Here is a 16,215-nt window from a genome sequence, read left to right on the forward strand (position 1 = left end):
GGTAATGGCATCTAAATTTGGATAATATCAATTTCCCGCATTGACTCTTATCCAAGCTTTCCGATGGAGCAGCTGCCACGAGCTTTTATCTGGTCTGGACTGGGAGGGGGCAAAGACCAAGAGACAACTCTGGCAGTGTGGAAACCAGGACAAGATGAAGAAGAGACTGGCATATTCCAGGGCAACCGAAACTGGCAAAAGCTTTAGTACTGGACAATATGGGGGGGGGGGGGGGGGGGGGGAACACCCACACACACACACACACACACACACAGGGCCGCTGATAGAAATCATGGGGCCCCGTACAGCCTATCTGACGGGGCCCCCTTTAGCTCCACCCTGGCCCCACCCCTGGTCCCTCCTTTAGCCCCACCCCTGGCCCCACCCATTACCCCTCCCCAGACCCCGCCTTGAAACAAAGTGTAGGTTTGTCTACAAGTGATATTTGTTTTTCTCCAGTCAGTTATAGTTTTGATTATCCAAAAGAAATACTGTTTTCAGATGAGAACATACCTCTTTAATATCTATATGTAATACAAACCATTAATGAATAAATAAAATGGTATTTTGGAGAGTATTGGCAGGGTAAGTATTGCAGAGTATTGGCAGGGTAAGTATTGCAGAGTATTGCCAGGGTATTGGCGGGGTTGGTATTGCAGAGTATTGGCGGGGTATGTATTGCAGAGTATTGGCGGGGTATGTATTGCAGAGTATTGGCGGGGTATGTATTGCAGAGTATTGGCGGGGTAAGTATTGCAGAGTATTGGCGGGGTAAGTATTGCAGAGTATTGGCGGGGTAAGTATTGCAGAGTATTGGCGGGGTAAGTATTGCAGAGTATTGGCAGGGTAAGTATTGCAGAGTATTGGCAGGGTAAGTATTGCAGAGTATTGGCGGGGTATTGGCTGGGTATGTATTGCAGAGTATTGGCGGGGTATGTATTGCAGAGTATTGGCGGGGTATGTATTGCAGAGTATTGGCGGGGTAAGTATTGCAGAGTATTGGCGGGGTAAGTATTGCAGAGTATTGGCGGGGTAAGTATTGCAGAGTATTGGCAGGGTAAGTATTGCAGAGTATTGGCAGGGTAAGTATTGCAGAGTATTGGCAGGGTAAGTATTGCAGGGTATTGGCAGAGTAAGTATTGCAGAGCATTGGCAGAGTATTGGCAGGGTAAGTATTGCAGAGTATTGGCAGGGTAGGTATAAAGTATTGCAGAGTATTGGCAGAGTATGTATTGCAGAGTATTGGCAGGGTATGTATTGCAGAGTATTGGCAGGGTAAGTATTGCAGAGTATTGCCAGGGTATTGGCGGGGTATGTATTGCAGAGTATTGGCGGGGTATGTATTGCAGAGTATTGGCGGGGTAAGTATTGCAGAGTATTGGCGGGGTAAGTATTGCAGAGTATTGGCGGGGTAAGTATTGCAGAGTATTGGCAGGGTAAGTATTGCAGAGTATTGCCAGGGTATTGGCGGGGTATGTATTGCAGAGTATTGGCGGGGTAAGTATTGCAGAGTATTGGCGGGGTAAGTATTGCAGAGTATTGGCGGGGTAAGTATTGCAGAGTATTGGCAGGGTAAGTATTGCAGAGTATTGGCAGGGTAAGTATTGCAGAGTATTGGCAGGGTAAGTATTGCAGAGTATTGGCGGGGTATTGGCGGGTATGTATTGCAGAGTATTGGCGGGGTATGTATTGCAGAGTATTGGCGGGGTATGTATTGCAGAGTATTGGCGGGGTAAGTATTGCAGAGTATTGGCGGGGTAAGTATTGCAGAGTATTGGCGGGTAAGTATTGCAGAGTATTGGCAGGGTAAGTATTGCAGAGCATTGGCAGGGTAAGTATTGCAGGGTATTGGCAGAGTAAGTATTGCAGAGCATTGGCAGAGTATTGGCAGGGTAAGTATTGCAGAGTATTGGCAGGGTAGGTATAAAGTATTGCAGAGTATTGGCAGAGTATGTATTGCAGAGTATTGGCAGGGTAAGTATTGCAGAGTATTGCCAGGGTATTGGCGGGGTATGTATTGCAGAGTATTGGCGGGGTATGTATTGCAGAGTATTGGCGGGGTAAGTATTGCAGAGTATTGGCGGGGTAAGTATTGCAGAGTATTGGCAGGGTAAGTATTGCAGAGTATTGGCAGGGTAAGTATTGCAGAGTATTGCCAGGGTATTGGCGGGGTATGTATTGCAGAGTATTGGCGGGGTATGTATTGCAGAGTATTGGCAGGGTAAGTATTGCAGAGTATTGCCAGGGTATTGGCGGGGTATTGGCGGGGTATGTATTGCAGAGTATTGGCGGGGTATGTATTGCAGAGTATTGGCGGGGTAAGTATTGCAGAGTATTGGCAGGGTAAGTATTGCAGAGTATTGGCAGGGTAAGTATTGCAGAGTATTGCCAGGGTATTGGCGGGGTATGTATTGCAGAGTATTGGCGGGGTATGTATTGCAGAGTATTGGCAGGGTAAGTATTGCAGAGTATTGCCAGGGTATTGGCGGGGTATTGGCGGGGTATGTATTGCAGAGTATTGGCGGGGTATGTATTGCAGAGTATTGGCGGGGTAAGTATTGCAGAGTATTGGCGGGGTAAGTATTGCAGAGTATTGGCAGGGTAAGTATTGCAGAGTATTGGCAGGGTAAGTATTGCAGGGTATTGGCAGAGTAAGTATTGCAGAGCATTGGCAGAGTATTGGCAGGGTAAGTATTGCAGAGTATTGGCAGGGTAGGTATAAAGTATTGCAGAGTATTGGCAGAGTATGTATTGCAGAGTATTGGCAGGGTAGGTATAAAGTATTGCAGAGTATTGGCAGAGTATGTATTGCAGAGTATTGGCAGGGTATGTATTGGCAGGGTATGTATTGCAGAGTATGTATTGCAGAGTATGTATTGCAGAGTATATATTGCAGAGTATATATTGCAGAGCAGGGCCGCTGATAGGCCAGTACAACTGGCCCTGCTTTACCGGGCCCGGCCAGCAGAGGGGCCCGCAACCTGAACAGATATGTCATTTAAAAAAAAAAAATCCTCCAGCCATGTCCCTTATTGTCGATCAGCGAAACACCGTGGCAGGAGCGGAGGAACTATTTCTTGTATTTCGGGTGCGGAAGAATGCCTCTTCCGTGCCTGCCCCTCGTGCTGGCTTAAGTCCCGGCCAGTGCGTCCTCTGTAGTGCCTTTCCCCTGGCGCCGCGGAGTGATTCCTTCCTGTCTCTTCGCGTGAGAAGTAGCAGTAAGGTGACTCAGGTGAGCAGTGGCAGCAGAGGATATCAGCATCACCATCTGCACACGTCTTTTTCAAACACATACACGCATTTCCAGCTGTGGTCAGCAGCCAGGAGTGTGTGTATATTTGTAAAAGCAACTGTCGGGTTTCATGTTGAAAGCAGTTCTGAAGGCACCTTTCACTTCCACAACTGTTGTATCATATCCCCCCTCAACTTTTGGGGAGGGGGGGCCGGGGTCAAAGGGGGCCCCATGAGGTAGGCTGTATGGGGCCCCATGACTTCTAACAGCGGCCCTGTTGCAGAGTATATATTGCAGAGTATGTATTGCAGAGTATGTATTGCAGAGTATGTATTGCAGAGTATGTATTGCAGAGTATGTATTGCAGAGTATGTATTGCAGAGTATGTATTGCAGAGTATGTATTGCAGAGTATATATTGCAGAGTATATATTGCAGAGTATATATTGCAGAGTATATATTGCAGAGTATTGCAGAGTATGTATTGCAGAGTATTGCAGAGTATGTATTGCAGAGTATTTGCAGAGTAGTAGTAGATGTTGAACTTCAAGCATACACCTCACCTGTGTAATTGTTAGCTCCAGCAGGGCAGCAGAGATCACTTCCTCCCTCTTCTTGAGTTTCCACAATAGCTCGATCGCCGGTCCCTGCACTCTGTGCTCCTCTCACTCTGCTACTTCTTCTCACGCGGAGGAGAGAGAGAGGAATATCACTCCGCAACACCATAGGGTATGCTGGCCGGGACTTGTGCTGTGTGCGGAGCAGGAGGAGCGGGCGCAGAAGGCGTATTCTTCCGCGCCCGAAATACAACAAATAGTCCCTCCCCTGCAGCCTCATACAGCACAGACTAATCACATCTAATAAAAAAAAAAACCTTACCGAACGGGGATGGGGTTGTGCGGACGATGATCGGTGGAGGAGAATCTTTTTTTTTTTTTTTTTTATTTACTTTGCAGTTCAGGTTGCCCGGGCCCCCCTGCTGGTCAGGCCCGGTACAGCAGGGCCAGTTGTACTGGCCTATCAGCGGCCCTGCACACACACACACACACACACACACCAAAGCACTCCAGAAATCCCCCATCTGCATTTATTTCCTCTATGCCCGTGTCTAGAAGTCATTCTATCAATATCTCCCTATATTGTCACATAGACTGGCAACATAGGACTAAAAGAACACATCTCTTTAGATGAGCATGTTACTTACTCCCTGCTAGGCACTGGATGATGGGGACTTCAGTTATGCTGTCCTGGTTAGGTGCTTGATCAGTCTTAATGAAGCAGGTATACACGTCATCAATCAACTGATATAAACATAGCTAAAGTCTACTCCGTGTAGTGGCCAGCTCCCTCCCTGCAATAACATGCACACCTAAAGGGTGCCAGGCAATGTATTCTTTCACTTCTGCAAGCAGCATGAAGTTGACAAGAAGAAACTGGCATATTCCAGGACAACAACAAAGACTGGCAAAAGCTTTAGTACAGGACAAAATGGGGGGGGGGGGGGGGGGGGGGGGGAGAGAAGACATTTGATCACTGCAGAAATCCCCCATCAGCAATATCTCCTTATATAGTCACATATCCAGATGCACTGACAACATAATGAGTCAGAGTAAAAGAACACATCTTGGGATCCCTTTGAATGAGCATGTTCCTCCCTGCTGGTCACTGGATGATGGGGACTTTAGTTATGCTGTTCTGGTTAGAGGTTTGATCAGTGTTCCTGAAGCAGGTATACACATGATATCAATCAACTGATCTGCACATTGCCATGGTCTACGCCATGCTTTTATTTATTTTTTTTGCCAGATCCCTCCTGCAACAACATGCGCACCTAGAGGGTGCCAGGCAAATGTATTCTTTCACAAGCAGCAAGTTGATGTTTTTACTCCCCGTGCTGGCTGTTATCAAAAGCTGGGAAAAACAAAACAAAAACAAACACACAACATCTAGAGATGGACTGAGGATATGCGCATATTTTCAAAGTAAGAAAAAAAATAATTTCAACAATACAAAAAAAAAAAAAAATTATATATACATATATTATACATAATAATAATATAATATACACAGAGATGTATATAAATTTTTTAATAAAATATATACATAATAATAATAAATAAATATAATAATAAAATAATAATAATAATATAAAAATATAAAAATAATAATAAATATATAATATATAAATATATATAATATTAATAATAATAATAATAATAATAATATAATAATAAATATATATAATACAATTTGTGACACCGGTATCACACTTACCCAATACTCGGGCCTGTACCGCCACCCTGAGGAAGGTTTTGTCATCAGTCTCACTGGTCAGGATCATCTCCTCTTTTACGACTCCCTCTTTATGTGCCGTGTACTCACATTTAATGCTGTGCCCTGCAGGGAAAGAGACATAAAAGATATAGCTTCCCAATAAAAAAGTCAATTTAAAAGCCGAGCTCCGGGCACAAAAACCTTCACCGAAATAAATTCCTCAGTAAAAAAAAAAAAAAAAAATACAAAAATCCACTTTGTGTGCCCCAAATGTCTTTGCCAACCCAGATATTACCTTGTAAAATGTAGCAGTGGGCTCATCACTGGGCTGTACATGGCAGCCTGTGCAGGGAGCAGAGCTGTGGGAGGGGCCCAGCAGGCTCCACCCCACTACAGAAAGCTGCAGGAGGGGGGGGCGGCGACAAGACCGATTAACCCGGCACAGGGAGAGAGGGCAGCAGTGAGTGGTCTCTATTACATCAAGTCTCACACTGGATCACTGCCCAGATCTGGAAGAAATTCACAGATTCAAGAAAAATGAAAGGGGCGGGGCGGGGCGGGGCAGTGAGGCCGATTGGCGTCTTTAATAGAAGAAACAGGAAAATGAGAGAAAATAAAATCGCAGCCACAGGAGAGATCACAGGAAGAAGAATTACAGCGAGACGCTCAGAGATTATCCCGCTGGAAAAGGCAATTAGAGGAACACACTGGGGGGCGTTTTTCCCGTTCTATATCACCGCCAGTGGCTCATCCCCCCCCCCCCTCCATTTACAGAGCCGCGATCACGGCCCGTCTCATGGCTCAGGTAGAGTCGTGTATTCCCAAATCAAAGACAGCACTGCGAGTACAGGGTCCCTATCCAAACACCGTGTCCTGGATGACACCACATCCCACAAGGTGTCACCGGGATAAACATGGCGGGAGGCGGCTTAAAGGATCAAGGCATTCAGGCCAGGTTCACATCTATGCAGGTTGCAGCCGATGCATTTCAGACACGTTCTTTAGACATGAGTTTGACGCTTTTTTTTTTTGGCTAAACGGAAAATAGTTTATGGAGTGCGACTGATGCAACTTAAGCGCCAGAGAGTGAAAAGTCGCATTAATTAAAGTAGTGCTGGAACTTTTATGTGTGTCCAAAGTCACATGCTAGGGTCATCGTTAGGGCAATCATTAGGGCGAGCGCTCTCACCCCATCAATTACCACTGACACCAACAGGTGACTTTGGACACAAAAGGTTCCCTCACTACTTTGATGTGACTTGAGTGCCAGAGAGTGTAAAGTTGCACTGCATGAACACAACGGTCATACTTTCTAATTAGCCCAAAAAAAAAAAAAAAGTCTATTACATGCAAAACGCCGACCCCCCCCTCCCGACAACGGCTGACCGCCGCCCCCGAAACAAAACTTTATTAATAATCACTGGGTCTCTGTGCTGCTCTAAGCAATGCAGGGAGATCACGGCTGGTGGGAGGGGCCGGCAGGGTGCTGTACAGAGCTTCCTGAACACATCACAGCCCCCCGGCCTCAGTACTTCTCTGAAGAGGCCTCAGTCCAGGTGCAAGCAGTGGGAGGAGTTATGTAAATATCAAAGTGTCAGCCTGGACAGACTGCACTGGCATGCACGCCATCCTTCGTTATGATCAACATGCGACGCTGAGTCTCCAAAAATGGAATGCTCCAAAATCCAAATGAAGGAAAAATATTGGCAAGGCAGGGGCAGTCAGGCTGAGAAGGAAAGGGCTAGATGATACTGGTAGTCCTCCACCTAGGAAAAGATGCAGGAGGTTAGGCAGGCTGGTTAAGCACACTTTATCTGAACTGCAGTCCCCCTTTAAGACACTGAACCCGATAGAAGGGAAATTAGTGAACGGACGGCTGTCACATAGGAAAGAATCACTGCGCTGTGCTAATAATTTCATTGGGGGGCAAAGCCCAGTGACTGATTCTATAAAAGGCTGCAAACATCGGTCAGATTTCATAATCCAGTAGCCCCCCCAAAGAAATAAAAGCTTTCAGCCACTTCTAAGTGGTTCCTGATAAGCAGATTACCATTTAATACGGGAAACCGGAATTATAACCGCCTACGACATGACTGGGAGGGCGCCGACAGATGGTCCGGGAACAAGACATCATCCCTGCGCCAATGATTTATTCATCTTAATTCATGTAATTAGAATTATGATCATGCAAAATGCACAATAATGGGCAAGTCAGGGGCACCATGAGAGAGCGCCAAGATGGATGGGGAATCCTTCCAATCTCTTACCCAATGCGGAGTCATGTCACTTCATAGATTTGTTTTTTTATTTTTTGTTTTATTAACTTACACAGGCCATTAAAATATCACATGTTGGAAGAGAATCTCCTCCACTCTACCAACCTACCAACCCAACCAAGCATCTCCTCCACTCTACCCACTAACCAACCAAGCATCTCCTCCACTCTACCCACCAACCAACCAAGCATCTCCTCCACTCTACCCACCAACCAACCAAGCATCTCCTCCACTCTACCCACCAACCAACCAAGCATCTCCTCCACTCTACCCACCAACCAAGCCAACCATCTCCTCCACTCTACCAACCAAGCCAACCATCTCCTCCACTCTACCAACCAAGCCAACCATCTCCTCCACTCTACCAACCAAGCCAACCATCTCCTCCACTCTACCAACCAAGCCAACCATCTCCTCCACTCTACCAACCAAGCCAACCATCTCCTCCACTCTACCAACCAAGCCAACCATCTCCTCCACTCTACCAACCAAGCCAACCATCTCCTCCACTCTACCTACCAAGCCAACCATCTCCTCCACTCTACCTACCAACCAAGCATCTCCTCCACTCTACCTACCAACCAAGCATCTCCTCCACTCTACCTAGCAACCAAGCATCTCCTCCACTCTACCTAGCTAGCAACCAAGCATCTCCTCCACTCTACCTAGCTAGCAACCAAGCATCTCCTCCACTCTACCTAGCTAGCAACCAAGCATCTCCTTCACTCTACCTAGCTAGCAACCAAGCATCTCCTCCACTCTACCTAGCAACCAAGCATCTCCTCCACTCTACCCACCAACCAACCAAGCATCTCCTCCACTCTACCCACCAACCAACCAAGCATCTCCTCCACTCTACCCACCAACCAACCAAGCATCTCCTCCACTCTACCCACCAACCAAGCCAACCATCTCCTCCACTCTACCAACCAAGCCAACCATCTCCTCCACTCTACCAACCAAGCCAACCATCTCCTCCACTCTACCAACCAAGCCAACCATCTCCTCCACTCTACCAACCAAGCCAACCATCTCCTCCACTCTACCAACCAAGCCAACCATCTCCTCCACTCTACCAACCAAGCCAACCATCTCCTCCACTCTACCAACCAAGCCAACCATCTCCTCCACTCTACCTACCAAGCCAACCATCTCCTCCACTCTACCTACCAACCAAGCATCTCCTCCACTCTACCTACCAACCAAGCATCTCCTCCACTCTACCTAGCAACCAAGCATCTCCTCCACTCTACCTAGCTAGCAACCAAGCATCTCCTCCACTCTACCTAGCTAGCAACCAAGCATCTCCTCCACTCTACCTAGCTAGCAACCAAGCATCTCCTTCACTCTACCTAGCTAGCAACCAAGCATCTCCTCCACTCTACCTAGCAACCAAGCATCTCCTCCACTCTACCTAGCAACCAAGCATCTCCTCCACTCTACCTACCAACCAAGCATCTCCTCCACTCTACCTACCAACCAAGCATCTCCTCCACTCTACCTACCAACCAAGCATCTCCTCCACTCTACCTACCAACCAAGCATCTCCTCCACTCTACCTACCAACCAAGCATCTCCTCCACTCTACCTACCAACCAAGCATCTCCTCCACTCTACCTACCAACCAAGCATCTCCTCCACTCTACCTACCAACCAAGCATCTCCTCCACTCTACCTACCAACCAAGCATCTCCTCCACTCTACCTACCAACCAAGCATCTCCTCCACTCTACCTACCAACCAAGCATCTCCTCCACTCTACCTACCAACCAAGCATCTCCTCCACTCTACCCACCAACCAACCAAGCATCTCCTCCACTCTACCCACCAACCAAGCCAACCATCTCCTCCACTCTACCCACCAACCAAGCCAACCATCTCCTCCACTCTACCAACCAAGCCAACCATCTCCTCCACTCTACCAACCAAGCCAACCATCTCCTCCACTCTACCAACCAAGCCAACCATCTCCTCCACTCTACCAACCAAGCCAACCATCTCCTCCACTCTACCAACCAAGCCAACCATCTCCTCCACTCTACCAACCAAGCCAACCATCTCCTCCACTCTACCAACCAAGCCAACCATCTCCTCCACTCTACCAACCAAGCCAACCATCTCCTCCACTCTACCAACCAAGCCAACCATCTCCTCCACTCTACCAACCAAGCCAACCATCTCCTCCACTCTACCAACCAAGCCAACCATCTCCTCCACTCTACCAACCAAGCCAACCATCTCCTCCACTCTACCAACCAAGCCAACCATCTCCTCCACTCTACCAACCAAGCCAACCATCTCCTCCACTCTACCAACCAAGCCAACCATCTCCTCCACTCTACCTACCAAGCCAACCATCTCCTCCACTCTACCTACCAAGCCAACCATCTCCTCCACTCTACCTACCAACCAAGCATCTCCTCCACTCTACCTACCAACCAAGCATCTCCTCCACTCTACCTAGCTAGCAACCAAGCATCTCCTCCACTCTACCTAGCTAGCAACCAAGCATCTCCTTCACTCTACCTAGCAACCAAGCATCTCCTCCACTCTACCTAGCAACCAAGCATCTCCTCCACTCTACCTAGCAACCAAGCATCTCCTCCACTCTACCTAGCAACCAAGCATCTCCTCCACTCTACCTAGCAACCAAGCATCTCCTCCACTCTACCTAGCAACCAAGCATCTCCTCCACTCTACCTACCAACCAAGCATCTCCTCCACTCTACCTACCAACCAAGCATCTCCTCCACTCTACCTACCAACCAAGCATCTCCTCCACTCTACCTACCAACCAAGCATCTCCTCCACTCTACCTACCAACCAAGCATCTCCTCCACTCTACCCACCAACCAACCAAGCATCTCCTCCACTCTACCCACCAACCAACCAAGCATCTCCTCCACTCTACCCACCAACCAAGCCAACCATCTCCTCCACTCTACCAACCAAGCCAACCATCTCCTCCACTCTACCAACCAAGCCAACCATCTCCTCCACTCTACCAACCAAGCCAACCATCTCCTCCACTCTACCAACCAAGCCAACCATCTCCTCCACTCTACCAACCAAGCCAACCATCTCCTCCACTCTACCAACCAAGCCAACCATCTCCTCCACTCTACCAACCAAGCCAACCATCTCCTCCACTCTACCAACCAAGCCAACCATCTCCTCCACTCTACCAACCAAGCCAACCATCTCCTCCACTCTACCAACCAAGCCAACCATCTCCTCCACTCTACCAACCAAGCCAACCATCTCCTCCACTCTACCAACCAAGCCAACCATCTCCTCCACTCTACCTACCAAGCCAACCATCTCCTCCACTCTACCTACCAAGCCAAGCATCTCCTCCACTCTACCTACCAAGCCAAGCATCTCCTCCACTCTACCTACCAACCAAGCATCTCCTCCACTCTACCTACCAACCAAGCATCTCCTCCACTCTACCTAGCTAGCAACCAAGCATCTCCTCCACTCTACCTAGCTAGCAACCAAGCATCTCCTTCACTCTACCTAGCTAGCAACCAAGCATCTCCTCCACTCTACCTAGCAACCAAGCATCTCCTCCACTCTACCTAGCAACCAAGCATCTCCTCCACTCTACCTAGCAACCAAGCATCTCCTCCACTCTACCTAGCAACCAAGCATCTCCTCCACTCTACCTAGCAACCAAGCATCTCCTCCACTCTACCTAGCAACCAAGCATCTCCTCCACTCTACCTAGCAACCAAGCATCTCCTCCACTCTACCTAGCAACCAAGCATCTCCTCCACTCTACCTAGCAACCAAGCATCTCCTCCACTCTACCTAGCAACCAAGCATCTCCTCCACTCTACCTAGCAACCAAGCATCTCCTCCACTCTACCTAGCAACCAAGCATCTCCTCCACTCTACCTAGCAACCAAGCATCTCCTCCACTCTACCTAGCAACCAAGCATCTCCTCCACTCTACCTAGCAACCAAGCATCTCCTCCACTCTACCTAGCAACCAAGCATCTCCTCCACTCTACCTAGCAACCAAGCATCTCCTCCACTCTACCTAGCAACCAAGCATCTCCTCCACTCTACCTACCAACCAAGCATCTCCTCCACTCTACCTACCAACCAAGCATCTCCTCCACTCTACCTACCAACCAAGCATCTCCTCCACTCTACCTACCAACCAAGCATCTCCTCCACTCTACCTACCAACCAAGCATCTCCTCCACTCTACCTACCAACCAAGCATCTCCTCCACTCTACCTACCAACCAAGCATCTCCTCCACTCTACCTACCAACCAAGCATCTCCTCCACTCTACCTACCAACCAAGCATCTCCTCCACTCTACCTACCAACCAAGCATCTCCTCCACTCTACCTACCAACCAAGCATCTCCTCCACTCTACCTACCAACCAAGCATCTCCTCCACTCTACCTACCAACCAAGCATCTCCTCCACTCTACCTACCAACCAAGCATCTCCTCCACTCTACCTACCAACCAAGCATCTCCTCCACTCTACCTACCAACCAAGCATCTCCTCCACTCTACCTACCAACCAAGCATCTCCTCCACTCTACCTACCAACCAAGCATCTCCTCCACTCTACCTACCAACCAAGCATCTCCTCCACTCTACCTACCAACCAAGCATCTCCTCCACTCTACCTACCAACCAAGCATCTCCTCCACTCTACCTACCAACCAAGCATCTCCTCCACTCTACCTACCAACCAAGCATCTCCTCCACTCTACCTACCAACCAAGCATCTCCTCCACTCTACCTACCAACCAAGCATCTCCTCCACTCTACCTACCAACCAAGCATCTCCTCCACTCTACCTACCAACCAAGCATCTCCTCCACTCTACCTACCAACCAAGCATCTCCTCCACTCTACCTACCAACCAAGCATCTCCTCCACTCTACCTACCAACCAAGCATCTCCTCCACTCTACCTACCAACCAAGCATCTCCTCCACTCTACCTACCAACCAAGCATCTCCTCCACTCTACCTACCAACCAAGCATCTCCTCCACTCTACCTACCAACCAAGCATCTCCTCCACTCTACCTACCAACCAAGCATCTCCTCCACTCTACCTACCAACCAAGCATCTCCTCCACTCTACCTACCAACCAAGCATCTCCTCCACTCTACCTACCAACCAAGCATCTCCTCCACTCTACCTACCAACCAAGCATCTCCTCCACTCTACCTACCAACCAAGCATCTCCTCCACTCTACCTACCAACCAAGCATCTCCTCCACTCTACCTACCAACCAAGCATCTCCTCCACTCTACCTACCAACCAAGCATCTCCTCCACTCTACCTACCAACCAAGCATCTCCTCCACTCTACCTACCAACCAAGCATCTCCTCCACTCTACCTACCAACCAAGCATCTCCTCCACTCTACCTACCAACCAAGCATCTCCTCCACTCTACCTACCAACCAAGCATCTCCTCCACTCTACCTACCAAGCATCTCCTCCACTCTACCTACCAAGCATCTCCTCCACTCTACCTACCAAGCATCTCCTCCACTCTACCTACCAAGCATCTCCTCCACTCTACCTACCAACCAAGCATCTCCTCCACTCTACCTACCAACCAAGCATCTCCTCCACTCTACCTACCAACCAAGCATCTCCTCCACTCTACCTAGCTAGCAACCAACCAAGCATCTCCTCCACTCTACCTAGCTAGCAACCAACCAAGCATCTCCTCCACTCTACCTAGCTAGCAACCAACCAAGCATCTCCTCCACTCTACCTAGCTAGCAACCAACCAAGCATCTCCTCCACTCTACCTAGCTAGCAACCAACCATCTCCTCCACTCTACCTAGCTAGCAACCAACCATCTCCTCCACTCTACCTAGCTAGCAACCAAGCATCTCCTCCACTCTACCTAGCTAGCAACCAAGCATCTCCTCCACTCTACCTAGCTAGCAACCAAGCATCTCCTCCACTCTACCTAGCTAGCAACCAAGCATCTCCTCCACTCTACCTAGCTAGCAACCAAGCATCTCCTCCACTCTACCTACCAACCATCTCCTCCACTCTACCTACCTAGCAACCAAGCATCTCCTCCACTCTACCTACCTAGCAACTTGTGAGCACAAAAAACAAAAACAAATGGCTACTTGTGCTGCTTCTCCCTCTCCCCATCTGAGCTCTGTTGTACAGGGGATTGCAAGAAGCCGATACCAGGTCACATTTAGGGACCTGCATATCTTGCAATAAAAAGTTTAATACAAAAACGTTAAGCTACAGAAACATAGGCGGGGCTGATTTACTAAAACTGGTGCAGCTGTGCATGGTCAGCCAATCAGCTTCCAACTTCAGCTTTGACAATAAAACCTGGAAGCCGATTGGTTGCTATGCAGAGGTGCACCAGATTTTGCACCCTTCAGTTTTAATCTACTGTCCCCAAACCCTCCAAGGGATCGGAGCCCAGTGCCCAGCCGTGGACGGAACCAGAGCTGGACCTAGGGAGCTATGAACAGACACCGAGCGCCATTTCCAGGCGGCCTCCCGAGTTGGAAAATTTGCTTCCAATTTAATTCAATTACACAGTCATTTTGCCGCCAGCCCCATCGCTCCTGTAACGAGTTTGCAAATATTAAACCAATTTTCCTGCCTCTGCTATCTGGGTAAATGGATGATCGTGACTGCCCAAGAGAAAAATAAATAAAATAAAGGGGGCCATTAGGGTGCACTTAGCTTATTAGAAGAGGAGAGAGTGGGGTGAGTCACTCCTAATAGAAGACTTTATCTTTGCGTATGTGGCTTCTAAGGTTTAACTTAAAGTGGGATTGTAACAAAGAAAAAATAAAAATAAAGAAAAAAATAAATAAAAGAAAACAAACAAAAAAAATAAAGAAAAATAAAAAACACCCCACAACGCACAGTAAATATTAACCACCATCATCTTCCCCTGCGCACGGATACTTTTTTGTTACTTGCCGATACCAACTGCAACTGGTTTGTTTACAGCTGTCAGCAATGGCACTAAGCATTGAAAAGTTATTTACAAATTAACTATACATTATATTTCATTTTTATTTTATTTTTTGAAACATTTGAAACGTGTAAATATTTGTAAAATGGGTTTAAAATTATAAACAAGGCAAAAAAAAAAAAAAAGTTAATCGTTCATAAAATAGAAGTAAACAAAATAAATCAGCAGGAAAATATTTTTTCTTTCTCATTTTAATTTTCCTGCTGATTTATTTTGTTTACTTCTATTTTATGAACAATTAACTTTTTTTAAATGAAAAAGAAAAATCAGCAGGAAAATTAAACTGAAAAAGAAAAAAAAATCAGCAGGAAAATTAAATGAAAAACAAAAATCAGCAGTGGAATTAAACTGAAAAAAACAAAACAAAATCAGCAGGAAAATTCAATAAAAAAGAAAATCAGCAGGACAATTAAATGAAAAATAAATCAGCAGGACAATTAAATGAAAAATAAGGAGTTAATTAAGGCTGATTAAAAAAAAAAAAAAAATATGAGAAACATGTCACAAAAAAAATAAAATAAAAAAAGGTTTTTTTTTTTTTAAATTTGACTGGTTGGTTTAAAAACTGACTTCAGCTGCGGATGGAAGTTCATCCCTTTGATCTGTAGATGAAGAAACAGAAAGATACAAAAAAATAAAAAAATAAATAAATGTTGCAAATGCTTAGTATCAGAACCGGTATCGGTGCAACCCTACAGTAATATGAAGGTGTAACATTTAAAAATTTTGTAAAGCTATTCATCCTGAGAAAAACTAAGTACACAGAGGCAAAATCAAAATGTTATTAGGCTATTCTCTCCACCAGGTTGAACATTATTCATTCATAAAGGATAGGGCAAAATCAGACAAAAAAATACTGCATAATGGCCACTAGGCAACAATGATGATCGTAGGAAATAATGACTATGATCACCAGCTCCATCTAGTGGTCAGAATACAGTATTTTCCTGTTACACTCTATACTAGATTAAAATGACCAACATTCTACCTGGTGAGAAAGAAGTATAGCAAGCCTTGGTGCAGGAGTTTCCTGTAATAAAAGGACCATTCACTGCTGCTCCTTCTCCTTGTGCAGGGTGATTGGTCCCGTCTCCGCCAACTCCTGTAGTATTCTGTAGTGGGAGGGACCTACTGGGGCCTCTCCCACAGATCTGCTCTCTGCACAGGCTATGTACAGCACAGTGATGTCACTGCTAGTTTTACAAGGTAATATGTGGGTTTGCAAAGGCATTTGGTGCCTATCCTGCCTGGCTCTTGAGGAATATACTGTATTTATTGGTGTATAACACTTTCACCCTGAAAATCGAGTGTGTGCGTGTTATATGCAAATACTTCAATTTTAGCTGCTTCAGAGGGGACAGGGAGGGGGGCGGGACAAGCGCCGTCACATTACATACAGTGAGAATCTCCTGTTTACTTGG

At 46.9% G+C, this 16,215-nt stretch overlaps 1 protein-coding gene across 1 annotated transcript in view; it reads right to left on the bottom strand.

Annotated features, from left to right (window-relative positions):
* The window catches only part of ADISSP (adipose secreted signaling protein), a 112,391-nt gene that overhangs the window by 15,844 nt on the left and 80,332 nt on the right, over positions 1-16,215 (bottom strand). Inside the window, exon 5 of the mRNA XM_077478112.1 lies at positions 5,506-5,628. Coding sequence (XP_077334238.1) covers positions 5,506-5,628 — 123 coding nt within the window. The remainder of the gene's footprint in view (positions 1-5,505; positions 5,629-16,215) is intronic.

The sequence above is a fragment of the Lithobates pipiens genome, unplaced genomic scaffold, assembly GCF_037356315.1.
Source record: "Lithobates pipiens isolate NorthernLeopardFrog02 unplaced genomic scaffold, aLitPip1_a1.2 Scaffold_13, whole genome shotgun sequence".
Taxonomy (NCBI): Eukaryota; Metazoa; Chordata; class Amphibia; order Anura; family Ranidae; genus Lithobates; species Lithobates pipiens.